Here is an 18,976-nt window from a genome sequence, read left to right on the forward strand (position 1 = left end):
AGGGCAGGGGTGGTGTATATAAAGAGTTACTTTGTGAACTGTTCTGTATATTCAGAGGAGACTCACCATGAAGGCCCTGATATTCCTGGCTTTGCTCGGAGCTGCATGTAAGAGACAAACCAACGTACTATTTTATCTCCTAAAAGAAGTATTAATTCCCACAAACCTTTATGTATTTACCGTATATTTTCATTCATGGCAATGGTTAGGTATTTCTAAGTTGTATTTCACATGTTATATTTTATACATACTGTTTCAGTTGCTGCAGCTGATGATAAGGTTGTCGGTGGGTATGAGTGTCCCAGACACTCTGTTCCCTACCAGGTGTCTCTGAACGCTGGATATCACTTCTGCGGTGGATCCCTCATCTCCAGCCAGTGGGTGGTGTCTGCTGCTCACTGCTACAAGTCGTAAGTACAGGAAGTCACACGTTTTTTGCGTTACAATCAACTAATGTGCAAGTTGTATTGAAGGATTTGACTTACATACACCAGATACCAGGGTTTTCTTGGTCTTTAGCCCTCTGTAGGTGCACAGACATGTACCAAGATGAACACACTTCTGTAAAAGTTGAAATCAGGAGTTGGCCTCATAAGTTTTTACTGTAAGCAAATGTAAAACTGAAAAAGATACCATAAACAAAGAGCTAGACCAATGGTAGTATGAAAAGAGTTAGTGTCAGTTGATATATGCCTTATAATTAAACTACTTAATCAGGTCACTAACTTTATTACTTTAAAAACATGTTTAACACAATATTCAGAAACCATTTTTAAGAAAAAAGACCTTAAAACTGTCTTAACTTTCATACCTCAACTAGTCGTATCCAGGTCCGCCTCGGCGAGCACAACATCGCAGTGAACGAGGGCACCGAGCAGTGGATCGATGCTGCCAAGATGATCAAGCACCCACAGTACAACAGCTACAACCTGGATAACGACATCATGCTGATCAAACTGAGCCGCCCCGCCAGCCTCAACAACTATGTCCAGACTGTGGCCCTGCCCTCTCGCTGCCCCCAGCCCGATGAGAACTGCCTGGTGTCCGGGTGGGGCAACACCTCCGCCAATGGAGGTAAGTGTTGTATGGAGGCTGAGAGAAAGGAGGGAAGAAGTTTGGTCTCAAATTATGATGTAGGTGTGTGGATGTGACGAATAACAAAAGGCAAGCTCAATAACTTGAAGGCATGTACTGCTGTAACTACTAAATTAAAGAAGGTGCCATTAGACTCAAGCTGGGTAGAAGTGCAGCACAAAATACAGGATTATGATACAGATTAGTACATGCTTAAAGGGGTAATCAACCAGTTTTACATATAAAGTTCTGTTTATTCAACTTGAGAGGTATTTCTCAGCCTTTGACAAACAGATGTAGATAATGTATTTTGTGGCTTCAAGGGCCCTGACACACCAATCTGCTGTGTTGTTCCTCTGGTTTCCCTTATTTAATGATGAATACAGACTACCGCTTGGCATATACTACTACAGCCTTTACTATTAATACTACTGTTGCTAGTTTTGGTTTTATGAACCCATCACAATTTCTTGTGAAATTTTCTAGCTGTGAAAAATGCAATATGACATATTTAAATTGCATCTATGTTCGACCACTGGTTCAAAACCCAAATGTATTCACAATAATATGTGTATGATAGGGTATTTACAAGGATATGAAACAGAGGAAAGCTGCAAATCTTAACACTAGAGAAACTGTAACCACCAAGTTTGGCTTTTATAAGGGATAAATTAGCAAAACTGGAGTCAATTAATATTCCATCAACAAATCAATTAATCAGCCAATCACTACATTACTCATATCTAAAACTACACTGTAAATGTATTATATGCATAACGGTAGGTAGAGTAACTGAGGCTTGCCTTCCTGCTCCACAGACAACTTTCCAGACAGGCTGCAGTGTCTGAGGCAGCCCATCATCGATGACAGGATCTGCAGGAACGCCTACTCCCACCTCTTCACAGAGAACATGGTTTGCTCCGGATTCATGCATGGAGGTGCCAGCAGCTGCCAAGTGAGTTGGACTAAACCACAGTGAACGCACAGGGAGTCAGGTGGTGCATGAGTGTGCATCTCTTCCAGCAGTACAAAGAGCACACAAAAGTACACATTATAGCACTTATTTTTCACTGACCATTGAGTATACTTGCTCCTTTAATGCAAATGATGCACATATCCACTCTAATACCTTTTAATTAAATGCAGAGTGATATTTTTCAGTGTACCCACTTTTTAGATTACCCCAGTGGCACTGCTGTGTCTGTATCATTGACTGCAGGAGGATGATGAAACAGTATTGCAAGAGACTCATCGTCACCCTCTGAAACTGCTTCCTCTTTTAGGTTTTTTTAAGATGTTTTATGATTAATGTGATTTAAATAAGTAAATATATACTATGCAGGACTTCCTAAAAACAATATAGACTCAGAATACAGAATTAATACCTATCAGTAATCACTTATGACCCACTAGAATTGCGTGGCAGTGTATTTATCTAATTATGCTGTGGTCAGAATGTTAATGGACACAGCATTTTGATTTCTTAGAATTTCTCTTTGTCTACATACAGTATGAGAGCAACTGTAACGTTCCCCAAATTTCCCCGGGGGATCAATAAAGTAATCTGAATCAGATACAGAGAAAGGTTCTGGTAAAACCACAGTGGGAGGATGCTGGACATGTAATGCTATAATCATAAGCAGTAGATTGATTTAAAATATTTTATATTTGTATTTTTATTAATGATAGACTCTGAATCCCTAACTCACAACCATGTGCACCACATATACATTATACAGCTAATATCTGTCAGCATAGAGGTTTTATCATAACACTCTTGACCACACCCAAAGGTGAACAGTTGAAACTCATAAACAGAGAGGGCAGAATTTACCATGTATTAACTATGACCACTTAAAGTAACATTTATAACCCTGTCATGCTACCTCTGTGTGTGTTTGCAGGGAGACTCTGGTGGTCCTCTGGTGTGCAACGGTCAGCTGCAGGGAGTCGTGTCCTGGGGTTATGACTGCGCCATGAAGGGACACCCCAGCGTCTACGCCCGTGTGTGCCGCTTCAACAGCTGGATCAGCACCACCATGCGCAACAACTAAACACACACAGACGCCCATACATCCACGTGCAAGGTGACATTTCAACAACACACTCAGCATTTATATTCAGTTTATTTGAAACACCCTCTGTATTATTGTTTCATTCATGTACATCTCATGAATAACATGTTTTGGCATGATAATCTGAAGAAGTGGATAAATTAATAAAAAATATACATCAGCAACCACTGACTGTCTTTTTATTCTACATTGAGTTTCACAGTTGTCAAAACAATATTAACATGCTCGTGTTTGGTAATATTGTATTCTCAGTGATTCATTCTGTGCTGTCACAAGGCCACTGCTGTCTTTAAATTCAAACAAAAAACAGACCTAAAACTTCTGCACAACATCCATGTATAACATTGAATCTATTGTACTATAGAGACATGCATCTCTATGAAATGCCTTTTGTACTCTGGACGGCACTGCAGTGATATGGGAGACAAGCAAACTTGAGTAAATAAGCAGTAAGGCATAACTGCATTACTTGTCTGGATTCTGTCATGCATTCCTCAGATGGCTCAGATGGTGCTTTGTAAACTTCGCTGCTTCTTGTTTGCTGAGGCAACCTAAACATACAAAGAAAAAGACAGAGAGAGAGAAGAGGGTATAGCCATGCAGGCTTATTAAACAGGGAGACATGTGCAGCGTGATATAGGGATGGCATGATAATAAATATTGGAGACTGAGGGCAATTGTAACATCTTAAATTACATAATAAGAAATGAGACAGAACTATGACACCCATTATGCACATGGTCTTAGATGATCCCTCTCTGCATACATCAACATAAAAACCAACATAAAGTGTCTTAGCAAGTGTCTCATGACATGTAGCTTTGTGTTTCTACTGTGTCTGAATGCACTCATTTCAAGCAGCAGTTCATTTTGATTCGTAAAGCTAATGAAAGTTCAACAACCCACCTGACCAGCAATCCTATCCAAATCTCTCTGGCCCTGAGGGGTAAGTCTCCGTCCACTGTAATCACATGTTAAAATAAGACATCACTAATTCAAATCACCACACCATTGTCTTTAACACAGCTTTTCCCCTCTTTCTCACCCATTGGGGTCCTTCTCCACCATCTTGAGGCCTTCCAGAGCTTGGAGGACCTTCCTCGCCACGTTTCTAGAGCCCACACTGAAGTGGGCGGGGCACACACCATTCCTCTGACGCCCTCCGTAGATCTTGATCATGGATCCCACGCCGACCCCTCCTCGCAGGTACAGGTGACGAGCTGTGGACGCTTGTGAGACGGGCAAACAGTATATATGTTGCAATATATTCTTGTTTTCTCACTTGCAATGCTCTTGTACTCGTTCACCCGAAAGACATGAAATCAAACATTCCAACTTATCAACTGTGTGACATTTTTCTCTGCACACTCAAATGTGGGGTTAGGGTTAGTGGTTAGGTATGTGGGGACGATATGTCTTAGTAGATAACATACACAGCAGCTGAGTGGCGATTGTGTACATATGCTTATATTGTATATACTGTACCAGTTATGGAAAATCTTCTCATAATGCGACTGACAAATATTACACAAGGGTTTCGTGTACAATCATATATCACATGGATTCCACAAATAGAGTCCAGACACCAGCAAGAGTATTTGAAATGATTACACGCATCAAAATATCCTTTTACACAACTCTTGGACCACGTTTCCAACAAAAACTTTAGGTATAGTACACCTAGAATAGATCCTGTACGTAACCAGTACGGACATAAACCTAAACCCTACATCTGTTTCGTGTTTCCAACTTTGTATATACAAATGATCATTTTGGGAATAAAATATTCCTTTAAAAACAAAAATCATCAGATGGGATTTCCTGGAACAAAATTTTATAAAGGAGATTTAAAGGATCTTTGAACTGTAAAGGTTTGAGAGTAACCATGAGTATAAAACTGCACAATGGAAATACTGAAAAATGTTTAATTAATTTAGCTAAGGCTGTAACCAATGAACAGCAGTATTCTCATTCTTGATCAAAACAAAAATTGTCTGGTTTAGTCCATAAAATCCAAGAAAAGACACATGCCCAGAGCTTAAGATGTTGCTAACTAATCACTGATCATGTGTGAGCAACAGTTAAACACCCACACAGATTTTTAATTTTTTAATTAACAAAATCAATTAATCAACCAATTGTTTAGCTGTTGCAGATGAATTGATGCATGGGAAACACTTTCAGTGTGACCAACCTGCTCTGGTGTAAAACCAGTTGTCATCGCAGGGAGCCAGCTCCTTGTGCCTGGCAAGCTTCACAGTGTCAACCCACTCTGGGACCTTCAGTTTGCCAGATCTGAAAAATCAATTATCAGTGAACGTGATGAATCAACTGACTGGACCTTTTGCTCAAACAACATAAGGTACAGGAAAAGGGGATTCATTCAACACATACTGTATGTATGATGAGGATGCTTATGTTGTAACCGCTCTTCCAGTGTGTTTCAGTGGAGCAGTGCCAGTACATAGCCACAGCCTCTTACAAATACATATATATCCTGTACAAGAAGAACTGTGTTTGATGTCTGCCATCTTGTCTGCAGAGAGGTCCTTCTCTCCGAACCTTGCCATCCGTGACATTTAGGAGGCTTTACAGGAAACTGCAGCACATCGTTTCAGTTCTGCCTCAGCATCCCTGCTGACTCCCAGGCTGTTACTTTGATTTATCACATATACTGTAGCCCACATACAATATTTATACCCACACTTGCTTTTTTAATCATTTCACACTGCTATCTGCAGTGCCAAGATACTTTACATGAGGTGCAACAATTTAAATTTATTTCACCAGTGTATAATCTAGCTCTGTAAGAGATATTCATGTGATAGACGTGTGTATTGTTTTGGTGGAAAGAATCCATTTTGAGAGGAGAAAATATGGTTTTGAGTGCAGTGTTTTATTTTTATTGTAGATTTGTGGAGTTTTGACAAAATGGTTACTTCATTTCAGTTTTGAGTTTTTAGAAATTGATGTAACCCCTTTGTATTCACCACCATTTTGATTATCAACTGTAATTTAGTTATTTTTGTCAGTAACTGCAATTGATCACAATTTACACACATTTATTAAATGTAACTGGTTAGGCTACATGTGACTAGTTACTACCCAACACTACTTATGACTATGAGATTTTCTGTGGCATCTATCTACTATCTATGTATTTCAGAAGACAGAGGTCCCCCCATCAACCAGTCTCAATACAGGGGGAGGACACTGAAGTGGTGCACACCCACAAATATCTGGGGGTCCCTTTGGATGATAAGCTGGACGCCACCTGTTCTTCCAGCGGACACTGAGGTCCTTTGATGTGTGTGTGGAGATATTGTCCATGTTCTATCACACAGTGGTTGCCAGTGCACTTTTCTACAGCTCGACAGACAAAAACACCAAGGGATTGGACAGGCGGGTCTAAAAAGCTGGCTCAGTGCTCGGCAGGAGACTGGACCCACTAAGAACTGTGGTGGAGAGGGGCACATTGAACAAACTGAAAGCTATAATGGACAATAGCAGACACCATCACAGCCTCCTGGAGCGACAGAGGAGCAGCTGCAGCAGTCGGATCATCTCACTTAGGAGATCCTTTGTCACCATGGCAACAAGGCTGTTTAACACCTCTTGAATCCAGTCACACACACACTCACACACATCACACTGACCACAATTGGACTGGACTGTGGAATGAACAATTTTATTTTAGTTTAATTTCTATTTATGGACTTAGTTTAACTTATTTCATGTCTATTCTAATACCACTGTGTTGCTGTTGATGAGGCAAAGTGTGGTTGCTGTTTTTTGTCTTTTATGCATTTCTAAAAGAGATCCTTCCATGTTGTTTCAATAATAAATAAATAATGACATTGTTTTATTAAACTGACACAGAAAAGTCAACTCCTGCTTCAAATAAATAAAAAAAACAAGCTATGTTCCCACTATCTTCAGGTCAGCTGTTATTTTTGAGGCTCTGTCCTCAGTTCACTCCACCGTCACCCTGTGTGATTGACAGCTGGATATCAGCCAGTCGTGTGTGAAGGCTGGTTTTCCCCAGATTTACTTACTTTTTGAGGAAAGCCGACAAAGCCCTCACAAAGTCCTGCTGGTTGACATCTTTCACCGTGACACTGGGCATCTGAAAGACAAAGTGGAGACAAGGGTGAGCTTTAAAATGGATTTTAAAATGTCACACAGCGGCTTTATGAGGTGCCAAAATGCACCAACCGTCGCAGCCGTTTGAACTCTTTGCTAACGTTAGCTGCTAGCTAGCTAAAGTATACTGATAGCACTCAAGTAGTCACAACGCCACTGACAGTTACACACACATGTAAAGCTCTTATAATATCCAGTGGTGACAAATATCTTACTTTTCATACACCCTAACGCACACAGCCGACAGCCAGGTGGTTGGTCGGGTTTGGGATGGAGTTTAGCCCCAGTTTAGCCGATGGTAGCTAATGCGGCTGAGGGAAGGATGCTGAGGAGTGAGGGAGGGGGAGACTGCCCTCATTTGGAAAGGATGATACCGTAGCCTGATTTAACCTCGCAGCAGCTCCATATTCCTCCTCAACTCAGCAATTAAACCAAAGTAACTCACACACTAACGCTTATATTCTTTATGTATATTTTCACACACAGTAGGAGTTGTGTATGTGTTAAATTGGTGCTCAAATTATGTTAAAAAAATAGCTTTTTTTACAGTGATGGTGTGGGTGTTATTCTCGTTGTATCCCAGCAGAGGGCGGTGTTGTGAAGCATCTACCAGACCTCACAGGCTTTTCGAGAAGTGTGCTGCAGTCAGCAGGCGAGGAGGAAGCAGCTCACTCACAACACCACGAGTGGATGATTAGTAACCTTATAGTTGCTTTTTATTTTTACCAGCCTGAAGCTGCGGTGCCTGCAAATACAGTCAGGAATGCTGCTTTTATTTGTCTGTTATATGCTGAATGGAGCTTACCCTCCTGTGAACCTAGACTGACACAGTGGATGTATAAAATGTGCCTATTGTTCAAAAGAAATCCAGAGTTAATGTAATTAACGCTACATCTTAAAAAACTTTTCATAGAATATAATTGCTTTCTTTTATTAGTCATGGCTGTTCGCTGCAATGGCATGCCGTCTTTTTACATTCAGGTTAGTGTCAGGCCTCCAAGGTGACTGCTGCCCTTGAAAAACTAAGTAGTATGCTTCATGCTACTATAAGTATTTTATTAATGAAATCCCTCCTTCCTGGAATATATATAGTTATGTCTAAAGACAGCATAGAGAGAAAGCTTTCTGACCAAGGTGACAAGGTTTGCAGCAAATTTCTCTCCTGACCTCCCATGACTTGCCATCCTAGTCTGTTCTCACTCCTTTGCCTTGATTCTTGACATCATATCAGAAGTAATTAAATGGTCTCAAAGACTAATTCAAACCACCCACTGTCAACCTGCAGCAATATCTGCAGACAACCTGTGAACTGAATTTAAATTCAGCATAACTACACAGTCACTTCTTAAAGAATCTGTAGTTAAAAAAGAATCACAGTATATAAGCTGTACTGTCACTGTGTGTATTAAATGTAAAAACAATGGCACATGCCAATTACTAGATACATATTCTGACATATAGCCAATAAATCTGCAGAGTAGTCATTCTGTAGTGATGTGAAACAAAGAAAGCAAGCATTTTTAAGTCTGACATGTTTATGTTACGATTACACTGATATATAAAATGAATATGAGAGAAAGATGTGTTTATTCAGTTCAATAATGAGTCGAAAATACAATCAATTTATTGTGTGAGTTTTGTAATCTTTAGTACAAAAAAACCATTAGCTTTCAAGAGCTTCTTAAATGTGAGGATTTGCTGCATTTCCTGTCCCATTTGATTGTAAAGTCAGTCCTTGTAGGGTTTTGATTGTCAGTTCAAAACCATAAGCAGGTTGGAGGCATCACTTTTTGGCTCTGGTAACTTGAGATAAGACTTTTTCATTATTTGGGACATTTTTTGACTGAATGATTAATCAAGGAAATAATAGTCGGATTAATTAACAATGAACATCCAGCTGTTCCTTCCAACTCTAATTATATCGTATTGTGTCTCTAAAGCATTACTTAATTTTCAGGAGTTTGTTGTAAGCGTAGTCTGACACTTAAAACTGCTGAAAATACAGAAAATCCTGCCATTTTAATTATTTCTTTCTTTGACCCCAAAACGTCATGTATTTCTTTTCTGGTATGTAGGCTAACATGATATGCTGATTACCACCAGCGTATGATACACTGTATCTAAAGCCAAGGTAGATGAATGTGAGTTTACAAATGTGCAGACATGTTCATACACACACACACACACACACACACACACACACACACACACAGACACAGCAGCCCTGTACTCTCTATGTCAGCCCGTCTAAGCTTCTTCCCCTCCCCCTCTCAACATCTCTCTCCCCTTTTTTGTTCCCCTCGCCCTCTCCTTTTCCCTCCCGCTCGCTCTCTCCTGCCTGCTAGCACTATTTCAAGCCTCTGCCGAGGAGAGGGAGAGGGAGAGAGAGAGGCAGAGACACACAGATGCGCAGTTAGAGAGAGAGAGGGAGAGAGAGAGAGAGAGAGGGGAGGGGAAAGCAAACAGGATTTAGAGTTCAAGTGCACGTGCAGAAAATAGGCTGAATAGAGGAGAGTCGGAGCAAAAAGGAAACCAGGAAAAGGAACGGCAGGGGCGGGAGACAAAGCACACAGTAGCTCTTTCTCTTCTTTTTTCTTCCTCTCTATTTTCTTCTTAAGGAAAGAGGAGGTATTAGCCGTGGAACAGAGGGGAGAAAAAATGAAAAAGCACAAAATTCAAATACAGTGAGCGTAAAAAAGACAAAAAAAATGTATTCCTATTCCTGCCCCCTCCTCTTTCCTCTCCCCACCAACACACTCCTCCTCCATCCCTCCCTCTTGGATATTTCTCCATGAACCCCCAGTCTCTCTCTCTCTCTGTCTTCTCGCTGGCTCTCCTTTCTCTCTCCTCCCACCTCTTCACACACACACACACACACACACACACCCCGGAGTCGTTCCCACTCCTTCCTCTCACGCGCGCTTACTATCCACTTTCACTGGAGACCGACCGCAACGAGCTCTGTTTTATTCCTTCTTTTTCTTTTGCTTGTCAGTCTTTGCTTTTGGTTATGCCCTCATGTATGGAGGCACCATCACCCCTACTTTGCGTGGCGCCCCTGAAAAAACGCAGGCCGTGGATTGTCCCTGCGTTAGACTGAGTGCCACAGATCTGCTTGTCTTTCCTGTTAACAGTTTTTTCTATTCTTCTGCAGTGTTTTATTTTTTTCAGAACTTGACTTCAGTTAAGAAACCCCTTTTTGAAAATCTTAACTGTATGCCGAAGCAGGAGCTAAGGGTTGAAGAAAAGGAAAAGAGTGTCCGATGAATGGACAGATGAAGGGGACAGAGGCAAAGAATGAGGGGAAAATGGAGAGCATGGTCTGCGGGAGAAAGCGAGAAAGACAGAGAAAGAGAGAGAGGTAGGAGAAAGAGTACCGGCACTAGCAAGAAAAACAGGAGGGGGAAGAGAAGAGAAGGGGGACCAGTAGGGGATAGACTTAGGAAGGAGGGACGGCTGGTTAGGAATTGGCAAAATCGCGGGAAAAAGGAGAAAAAACAAAACTCCAGAATGAGAAGAAACTGGACTTCTCGTTAGACTCAGTCTCGTGCTTCGTGGTCATCTTTGATTTTTATTTTTTGACATGATTTTTCATCACTTCTCCGGTCACACTCTCATTCATCTGTGAGTATACTGTACGTACATGTCCTTTCCCTTTCCTGCACATGCATCCTCTCTACCCGTCCTTTTTTCTTTAAAGCATGCTCCTCTCCCCCCCGCCTCGCCTTCACTTCATTTTTCAACTCTCCTTTTTTTTCTTGTTTGAGAAATGTGTTCCCTAGGTTGCTAATCCCCCCATCCTGTTCGTCTATCCCATCTCGCGCTCCTCCTCTCTCCCTCTTTCACTGTCTTTCTCTCTTTCCTCCTTCAGCTCCTCTTTATCGTGGGTTATCGCTGTTCTCTTTGCCTCTCCTTGAAGGATTACCTCTGCTCACATTTAGATGAGGGCTTTGGAAAGGGATCACTGAGTGCACCCAGTTTCAGGGGGCCCATGCATGGGAGGCTAGCACACGAAGGAGGCAGGGTGTGTGCACTTCAGTGTGTATCTATCTGTATTAGTCATGTGTATCTGTGTCTATGCATGTGTGTGTTAGTATGTTGGGGTGTGATTTAGAGTTAACAGAGCCGGCAGTGGCGGACAGTCACTCCTGCTCACGCATGCGTGGATTCGCACATTCACGTTTATGTTTCATATCCATGAAATGATTGTGCGATGTTGTTAGTTACGAAATGCACAGAAATGAAAGGTGAGGTGTTAGATGGAGGAGAAACAATTGAAATACTGTAAGTACTGCGGGGTTTTTTCTTCTTCTTCACTCATTGCATATTTCACTCCTCCCATGTTTCTCCCCCTTTTTCTATCCCATCTTCCATCCGTTCATCCGGGTATCCCCAATCTATCTGTTGGTCCGCCTGTAAAGACAAAACCCACAGTCCAAGATGTGGTTCGGTATCAACCAAAGACAAAGGTGGATTTATCTCAGGGCGTAAGCTAAGTAACAAACTGGAGTCAACAAGTTTTTTCTTTTTATAGCCTGCATATTTGGGCGAGATTACTTTTGTTTGATGTGGTGAAGTTACAGGTAAAGACGGGAGGCTTTGGCGCAAATAACTGCATGTCTGCTATGTAAAGATGTCGACAGTAATGGATTACATGAATGTATTATTGTACTGTAAGTACAGTGGGCCTGAACAGTAGACAGAGGCGTACGGTATATAGCACAAGCCTGCTATCGTCCATTTGCAGTCCATCTGCTGTAACCTCCATCGAGTATACCTTTTTCTCCCGCGGTATCAGCATCAGATATCTCCTGGCATCTCTGTCCTTTTCCTTTTTTCCCTATCCTATGTTATATATCCTCTCCTATGTTATATATCTGCCTGCTCTGTTTTATTTATTCACACAGCCTCGTTATCTCTGTCCACATTTTCTCTGTTACTTGCCACAGTTGATATCTAAATCCAAGATTGTCGACTGGTATCGTTCCAAGGGTAGTGTGTATGTGTTTTCCTCTGCCGACAGCGTTTTTATTGGTGTGTGTTACCTTAAATGATAAGTGCTTTAACACCTTTTGATTGTTTATGATTGTTTCTGTCATTCGTGTCTGGGCTTTGTTTATCATCTGTTTGTGAATGAAGCAAGATTACTGAAGTTATGCGAGGTCATGGTCATCAAAAAAGTTCTGATTAAAAATAGCACAGACTAGAAAAAAATATTCATAGGTGTTAAAAGAAGCTAATTTCATAGCTAAGGCCGTTAGATAACAGTTATTGGCCTAGTTTTATAATAATATTCAGTGTCTGAATGTGTGCTAAATTAATCCGTATGCAATGACTCCATTAATACACAATGATAAGACATTTATGGGCAGAAAACATCACCGCATTCTGTGGTAATCGAAGGGGGAAGACGCTTTTGTTTAGTGGTGTACCGGGCTCGACCTTTCCGTGACCTCCACTGTAGCTCTCAAGAAAATGAGGAGAAAGACGTGGATGTCAAATGTTTGCATGAACCAAACGTCTGCCATGTTTTCAGTAAAGACACAAGAAGGTTAAAGGAGACAGATCCCCTCCAGAGCCGCCAGCTCGGTCCTATTTGTTTTCAAATTTGACTTTTACCAAACCTGCCTAGTATGTTTGATTCCACTCCCGAGGGGATTTGATGGTAATGTCAGTGTAGTGGGACCCCCAGGTTATGAAATATTACTCAGACAGACCTGCCGTTATGTAATCTTACATAACTGAGGCGGCAGCTCAGCAGGGTCGTGATCAGAGGCTCTGGAGGAGAAGCTATATGGGTCTGCTTATGGTATGAACTCACTGGCAGGGTCAACACACTCTGGGCCTTAAAGGGGAAGAGGCCCCGGCTGCATAAAGATACTGCAGTATTCACACATATGGACTTAAGTGCCTGACACCTAAAGGCTGAGGAAACAGAATAACCTCACCTATAGAAGGAAGAGTTTTCTGCAGACTGTCTGCCTCATTTTCAAACGTTATATACCTTTCTGTGAAATTCAGCAGAGCTTGTCCTATTTAAGCTTAAGACTTCTATGTCCTTAATTGACTTTAAATCATTCACTCATCTCTGATTGAACTAAACCTCTAATTTGATAATGGGTTTGCTTAAAAAATGTGCAAACTCTTGGGGATAGCCTGTCCAAAATTTTATGTGAAGCAAGTACCTTCACATAGAATGTTGCAAATATTCAAAGTACTACAGTCTACAGCCATGATCCATGAATCTCTACCAGCTCTCTGTGAATCTCATGTGTTTCTCATTCATAATTGATGACATTCAACCGCAGCATACATTAATGGATTGAACAGACCTCAGGAATTCCCATGCAAGCTGCCATTGTGTGTAGCAGGTTTGAATTTGTGCTGCTGAATTTGTGTTTTCCCAGCTGGAAACTGACAAGTGCTAGTACAACAGCCCAACAGGCCTTGTGTGAAATACAAATAGTCGAATGAAGTGCTTGCGACAATCTGAAGTGTTTTATAGAGATCTTGAAATACGGTTAAATATATACAGTAAGGGTCATGTGAATTTAAGTGAAGAATGGGCCTGGATTCAGGCTCGCTAACGGACAAAAAAATGCAGAATCTGTTCATAAATTATGTCAAATAAATCATGTTTTACAGCATACCTATAATTCTTGAAATTATTTCAGTGCAAATAATATATGTGTATGTCTGTTTTTCAGGCTGAGCCTCTGAGACAACCTGACAACTTTTTGACAGAAGAGTTTTCTCAGGTAAGAAAAATATTCATGTGCATAAATTTAAATCAAAAAGGGTCCAGAATGAGCAACAAATCCTCCACATTCTGTTTATTTATATTTAAATCGAGACCATGTATAGGTTTGTTTAAAATCAAGTGCTTTACTGACTAGACTTTTGCCTAATGGCACTCAGCAGTCAGGAACACTTGGTCAGCCATTTTAGTCTGTGGCCCGATCGAAACGTCGATGCACCATCAGAATAATTGAATTACTCTTCCCTGAGTCATTCTGTCGTGATTAACCTCACAGACATGTGCTAACTGTGGGCCGACGTGAAAGCAGCTAGCAGACAATCTTTCATTTTACTGGCACGCCTATTTGAGTGAGTTTGGTGTTACACTGTTGGCTGTGACTTATCTTAGTAAGCAACAAGTGGAAGGGTCATCTGGTGGTCACATCCCGATTATCAGATGTTGCTGAAAAGTGAGAGAGTGCGGGTATAAAGAGCGGCCTGTGGTCTCGCCTAGAAGCTAGCTTTGGAGATGCCTCACATTACATTTTTGTCTTTGTGCTGATGTCACCCCCGTGCCCCCGGTCCAGCAGCAGGAGAATAAGAGCTACATTCTCCCTCTGCGACACAATAGAGCCCTTCTTGCCCTGATATTTTCACAATGTGTTTTTGCAGGGCCCTATGCACACAGAGACCGTTGATTCAGAGCTAGTTGAGCTGTGCTCTTTACCTGATATTTCCATTCTTGTTGAAGGTGTTTGCTCAGAGATTTGAAGCAGTTTGCCTCCACTGTCAGAACGAGCTTTGTAAATACACTGCAGGTCATTTATTCGATTTCCAGATTAATTTGCTGCACCTACTCAAAATGGGAAATGTTAACGCTGCTTTGTAAACGGCGAAGGGTCGACAGGATGTGTATATTTAAGATTGTAGTGATATTTTTCACGGATCAGTGACAGAGGAGCCATGTAAGCCACTGCAGTACAGTATGGTGGTGTGGCATGGGTTAATGTCTGAGGACCGGAGGAATGTGTCCGGGTCGACAGGGAGAATTCCTCAGTCTTGCGCGACTAGGTCACTGCACTGACGAGAGTCTGCCACCTATTTTAGCATGCGCATTGCCCTCCTCTATCTTTTTCTAATTCTGCCTCCCTGTCTTTCTCTCTCTCTCTCTCTCCTCGTTCTCTGTCTGGCACCAAGTCTGTCCTTTCTCCCCTTCCACTCTCTTCCTTTACATCATTTCATCCTTTGTTCTTCCTGCTCGCTCTTTATTTGTCCCTGTCTCTCTCTTGTGTCTCTTTTAGTTAATCTGTCAGTCTGTCTTTCAGTCACGCTGTCTATTTTGCTGTCCTAGTTTGCCTCATGTTTTTTTCCACTCTGTCTCCTATTTGTCCCCATGCACTGCTTTGCTCGTGTGTTGTTTTTTTTCCACCTTCAAATATTCATGCCTCAAGGTATTTATACACCAAACATCATTATTTTGTCATTATCATCTGGTTTATCCATTCTGCAACCCTTCACCTTCCAGTCTTTTTGGAGCAGATCTGTCCCTCTGTCTTTTTGTGTGGCACATCGAGTGCTGCAGGGAGGATGTTTTTTTGCAAGCTATCCCAGAAGTTAGCATCGTCATGATTCCCTTGACAAAAGCCAATGAGATTTTTCCATAGGATTTTGGATTATTGCAGAAAATAAGCTCCGTGGCAAAGAAAGGTCTCCAATACTTACATGTTTTGTTTAGCAAGATAATCTCCACATATGAACACCACGTTTATGATGTTAGAAGCATAAATGCAGTCACTATAAGTAAATAGCTATTGTTAGGCTATTGTTAGGTTATTTACTGAAGTATATAATGTTGTAAAACAAAACGTTAAAATATCTTAAGCTTGTGTTAACCACAGACCTTATTTCACTCATCAAAATAAATCAAAAACCTATTCATAAAACCCACTGACTTAGAGACAAGGGAATCTGAGTGCAAAAATGCCAACTCATTTTTGTGTTTTAGGACTCATTCCTGCAGTGCTCTATGAGTTCAGTGCTGCAGGTACTTTCAAGTGGACATAGCAGGAGTGCAGGGGAGTGAGACAAAAAAACTAAGACATATACATTCTCTATATACTTGTGAATATGACACTGGCATGCTTGTTATTAATGCAGTGCTATAGCATGCATATGGTGCCTGGTGGTGCTGATCATGTATGATTTATACGGTGCATTCACACATACAGGCCGAGGGCTTTCAGACCAGCTATCTGTATTCCTGAGTGAAGGAGTTTGCAGAGTCTCACCTCTTCATTGGCTGTCAGCAGGGGTGACAGACAGACCCCCGGGTACAGGAGTGTTTCTGCTGATGGCAGATGTGGCGATTTGACACAGTCTGAACCTCGCAGACATGCTCTCTGAATGGAAGCACATTTCTACCCTTCACGCAGATGTAGGCTGTGCACAGGCTTATACCTCATCCAGAGGGATATCTGCAGCCACACCTGGAGATTCTCTCTCTCCATCCATATACATGTGAATTACTGGTGGAATACCTGGCTCAAGTGTTTCATGATTTATTGTTTCACTTTACTGGGGTGAAAAGTGTTCGTGATTTGCCACATTAGCAAAACAGTAGTAAAAAGTCAAAAAAGAAAACAGTATTAAAAGTCATTTTAGCACATTTTTCTGTGACTGACAATGTGCCACACCATCTGAACTTTTTCCTAATTGAACTATTCTATCGTGCTACTTTTAATGACTGCTCTGTCATTCCCATCTTGTACTCGATTTAGGTGAGAACTAGCCATTTGAATTCCATAGACATTAAAATATGGAAATAATTGCTTGTATTCAAAGCATATATTGAGAGCTGATATGATTAGTCAATTACTTGGTGGACAGCAAAATTAATAGACAACTGTTTTGATGATTTGTTAATTGTTTAAATCATCTTTTAGGCAAAATGCAAAGAGTCACTGGTTCCAGCTTTTTAAATGTTAATATCTGATGGTTTCCTTAGTCCTCTTTTTGATCTAAAGATGCCACTTTGGGCTGTAGGGCTGCAACTAACAATTATTTTCATTGTTGATTAATCTGTCAATTATTTTATCGATTCATCTATTAGTTGTTTGGTCCATGAAATGTCAGAAAATGGTATGGTAAATGTGTTTTTGCCTACAACTCAAATATGTCCACTTTACTGTCGCAAGTAAGAAGCTTGAATCAAAGAATTTAGACTTTTTTTTTAATTGAAAAAATTAGTCAAACCAGTTGATTAATTATCAGATTTGTTGTAAGAGTTGTAATGTAATGTAAGAGTTTACAACTAAACAATTAATTATTGCAGCTCTTTTGGGCTACAAAGAAATTTGATTAATAGAGTGACAAAACTGACAAATTTGCCAGTCATGAAAATTGCTACCTGCAGCCTTAATACGCATACAAAACTTTAAAGACTTAACTTTAATTGACAGTGTATCGTAACTGTTCTGTCATGTTAAATTATTAAATATAATGTCAGGCCCATCTTGTATTCCATTTAGCTTAAAACTGAATTATTAAGTGAAGAGTTTAATTCCATGAAATTACTTTGTCGTAGTTTCCATATTAAGGAAACTATGACAAAGTAATAGCTTGTAATGAAGCATTAATATTTACGCATGCCACACTGAAATGATTTCATTCTCAGCTATGTGTGAGCCTGAACTATTTTAGGTAGCAAAAATCTCCAAATTGGATTTACAGAGAATTTGGGGATAAAGCTCTCCAAATGCTATTTTATTCATCTGTGACAACATGTGTGTAACTCTGCATTTGTGTCTGTTCGTGTGTGTGTGTGTGTGTGTGTGTGTGTGTGTGTGTGTTCGCTCGGGCCCGCCACCAAGCACCTAAAGCCCTGGCAGTTTCAGACAGTGAAGGGAGGTGAGACGTGAGTAATAGCAGTGACTGATGATGTCACAGACAGCATTGCGCCGCTTCAGCTGCCCCCCTGACCCGGCTTTAGGATGGCGGCAGCAGCGTGCAAGCACCCGTGGGTAACACACGCCAAAGCACATTAGAGGCAGAGAGATGGAGAGAGGCGGGGATGGAGAACACAGAACACAGCTCAGGGGGACAGAGAGAGAGACAGAGAGACAAAGAGAGACAGAGAGAGAGAAGGGGGGGCTGTCAGATTAAAGAGGAGAGACAGGAAGAAAAGCTGAGAGACATAGCGATGTTTGCCTCTCCATGCTTTTTTTTTTTTTTTTTTTAGCAGACTGTCTGGTTGGAGTTGATGTTCTACATCATTGCCTCAGGTATCTCTCACTGTCTCTCTCTGTCTGTCTCTCTGTCGGTTTTGCTTTCTCTATCAAACAAAATGAGTCTTTGCATGGGAAGAAAAAATAAGCTTGATATGCGGTTAGTCAGAAAACAAATAGGCAACAATTTTAATTCATTTATCAAGGAAAAATGCCAAACGTTTGTTGGCTCCAGCTTATCAGACGCAAGGAATTTCAGTTTTTCTTTTTCTGATATTATTGTCAGTGGAATCTCTGTAGCTTTGCACAGCTGGTCGGACAAAACAAGACATTTGAAGACGTCATCTTGAGCTTGTGATAGGCATTTGTCAGCTACTTTCTGACGAATTAGGGACTAGACAAATTTATGAAGTTATTCTTCAAGAAAGAAAGCAACTGTCAACAATTATTTAAATTCACTACAGTCATACATATGATCTCTCTATTTCTTCTTTCTCTAATGTTCTCTTGCTTTTAGATAACAGACACAAGCATTTCACATTTTCTCTGCGGCATCTGCTTTGTTTGTATCCACTGTCAGTCTCTTAACTTGACTCACAGTGCAAAAGGTGAAACTTTCTGAGTGAGTTCAACAAGGGTGAAATGAGTGACATTGATGTAGTCGAAAGACTGCTGAGCTCGCTTTCTCAGACGTTATTCTCCACGTAAATCTTATAGATTGAC

The 18,976-nt window shown here is 40.9% G+C and overlaps 2 protein-coding genes and 1 long non-coding RNA gene across 5 annotated transcripts in view; 2 read left to right on the top strand and 1 right to left on the bottom strand.

Annotated features, from left to right (window-relative positions):
- Positions 1-65: 65 nt before the first annotated feature.
- LOC125905029 (trypsin-3-like) lies at positions 66-3,217 on the top strand. The gene is made up of 5 exons (XM_049602789.1): positions 66-107; positions 260-410; positions 821-1,074; positions 1,893-2,029; positions 2,979-3,217. The coding sequence occupies exons 1-5, from the start codon at positions 68-70 to the stop codon at positions 3,126-3,128; spliced, it is 732 nt and encodes a 243-aa protein (XP_049458746.1). The 5' UTR covers positions 66-67; the 3' UTR covers positions 3,129-3,217.
- Positions 3,218-3,308: 91 nt separating this feature from the next.
- On the bottom strand, positions 3,309-7,719 carry LOC125905030 (40S ribosomal protein S19). The gene is made up of 6 exons (XM_049602790.1): positions 7,508-7,719; positions 7,205-7,275; positions 5,344-5,444; positions 4,195-4,378; positions 4,056-4,110; positions 3,309-3,700 (listed from the first exon to the last, which is right to left on the bottom strand). The coding sequence occupies exons 2-6, from the start codon at positions 7,273-7,275 to the stop codon at positions 3,653-3,655; spliced, it is 459 nt and encodes a 152-aa protein (XP_049458747.1). The 5' UTR covers positions 7,508-7,719; the 3' UTR covers positions 3,309-3,652.
- LOC125905031 (uncharacterized) overlaps positions 7,212-18,976 on the top strand; it is a 34,752-nt gene continuing 22,987 nt past the window's right edge. The window contains exons 1-2 of one of the 3 annotated variants that reach the window (XR_007451614.1): positions 7,212-7,299; positions 14,000-14,050. This is a non-coding gene — a long non-coding RNA (uncharacterized LOC125905031). Of the gene's footprint in view, positions 7,300-10,131; positions 10,917-11,718; positions 11,876-13,999; positions 14,051-18,976 lie in introns of those variants that run through there. The other 2 variants (XR_007451613.1, XR_007451612.1) reach the window with 2 other exon arrangements.

This window comes from Epinephelus fuscoguttatus, linkage group LG17, assembly GCF_011397635.1.
Source record: "Epinephelus fuscoguttatus linkage group LG17, E.fuscoguttatus.final_Chr_v1".
Lineage (NCBI taxonomy): Eukaryota > Metazoa > Chordata > Actinopteri > Perciformes > Serranidae > Epinephelus > Epinephelus fuscoguttatus.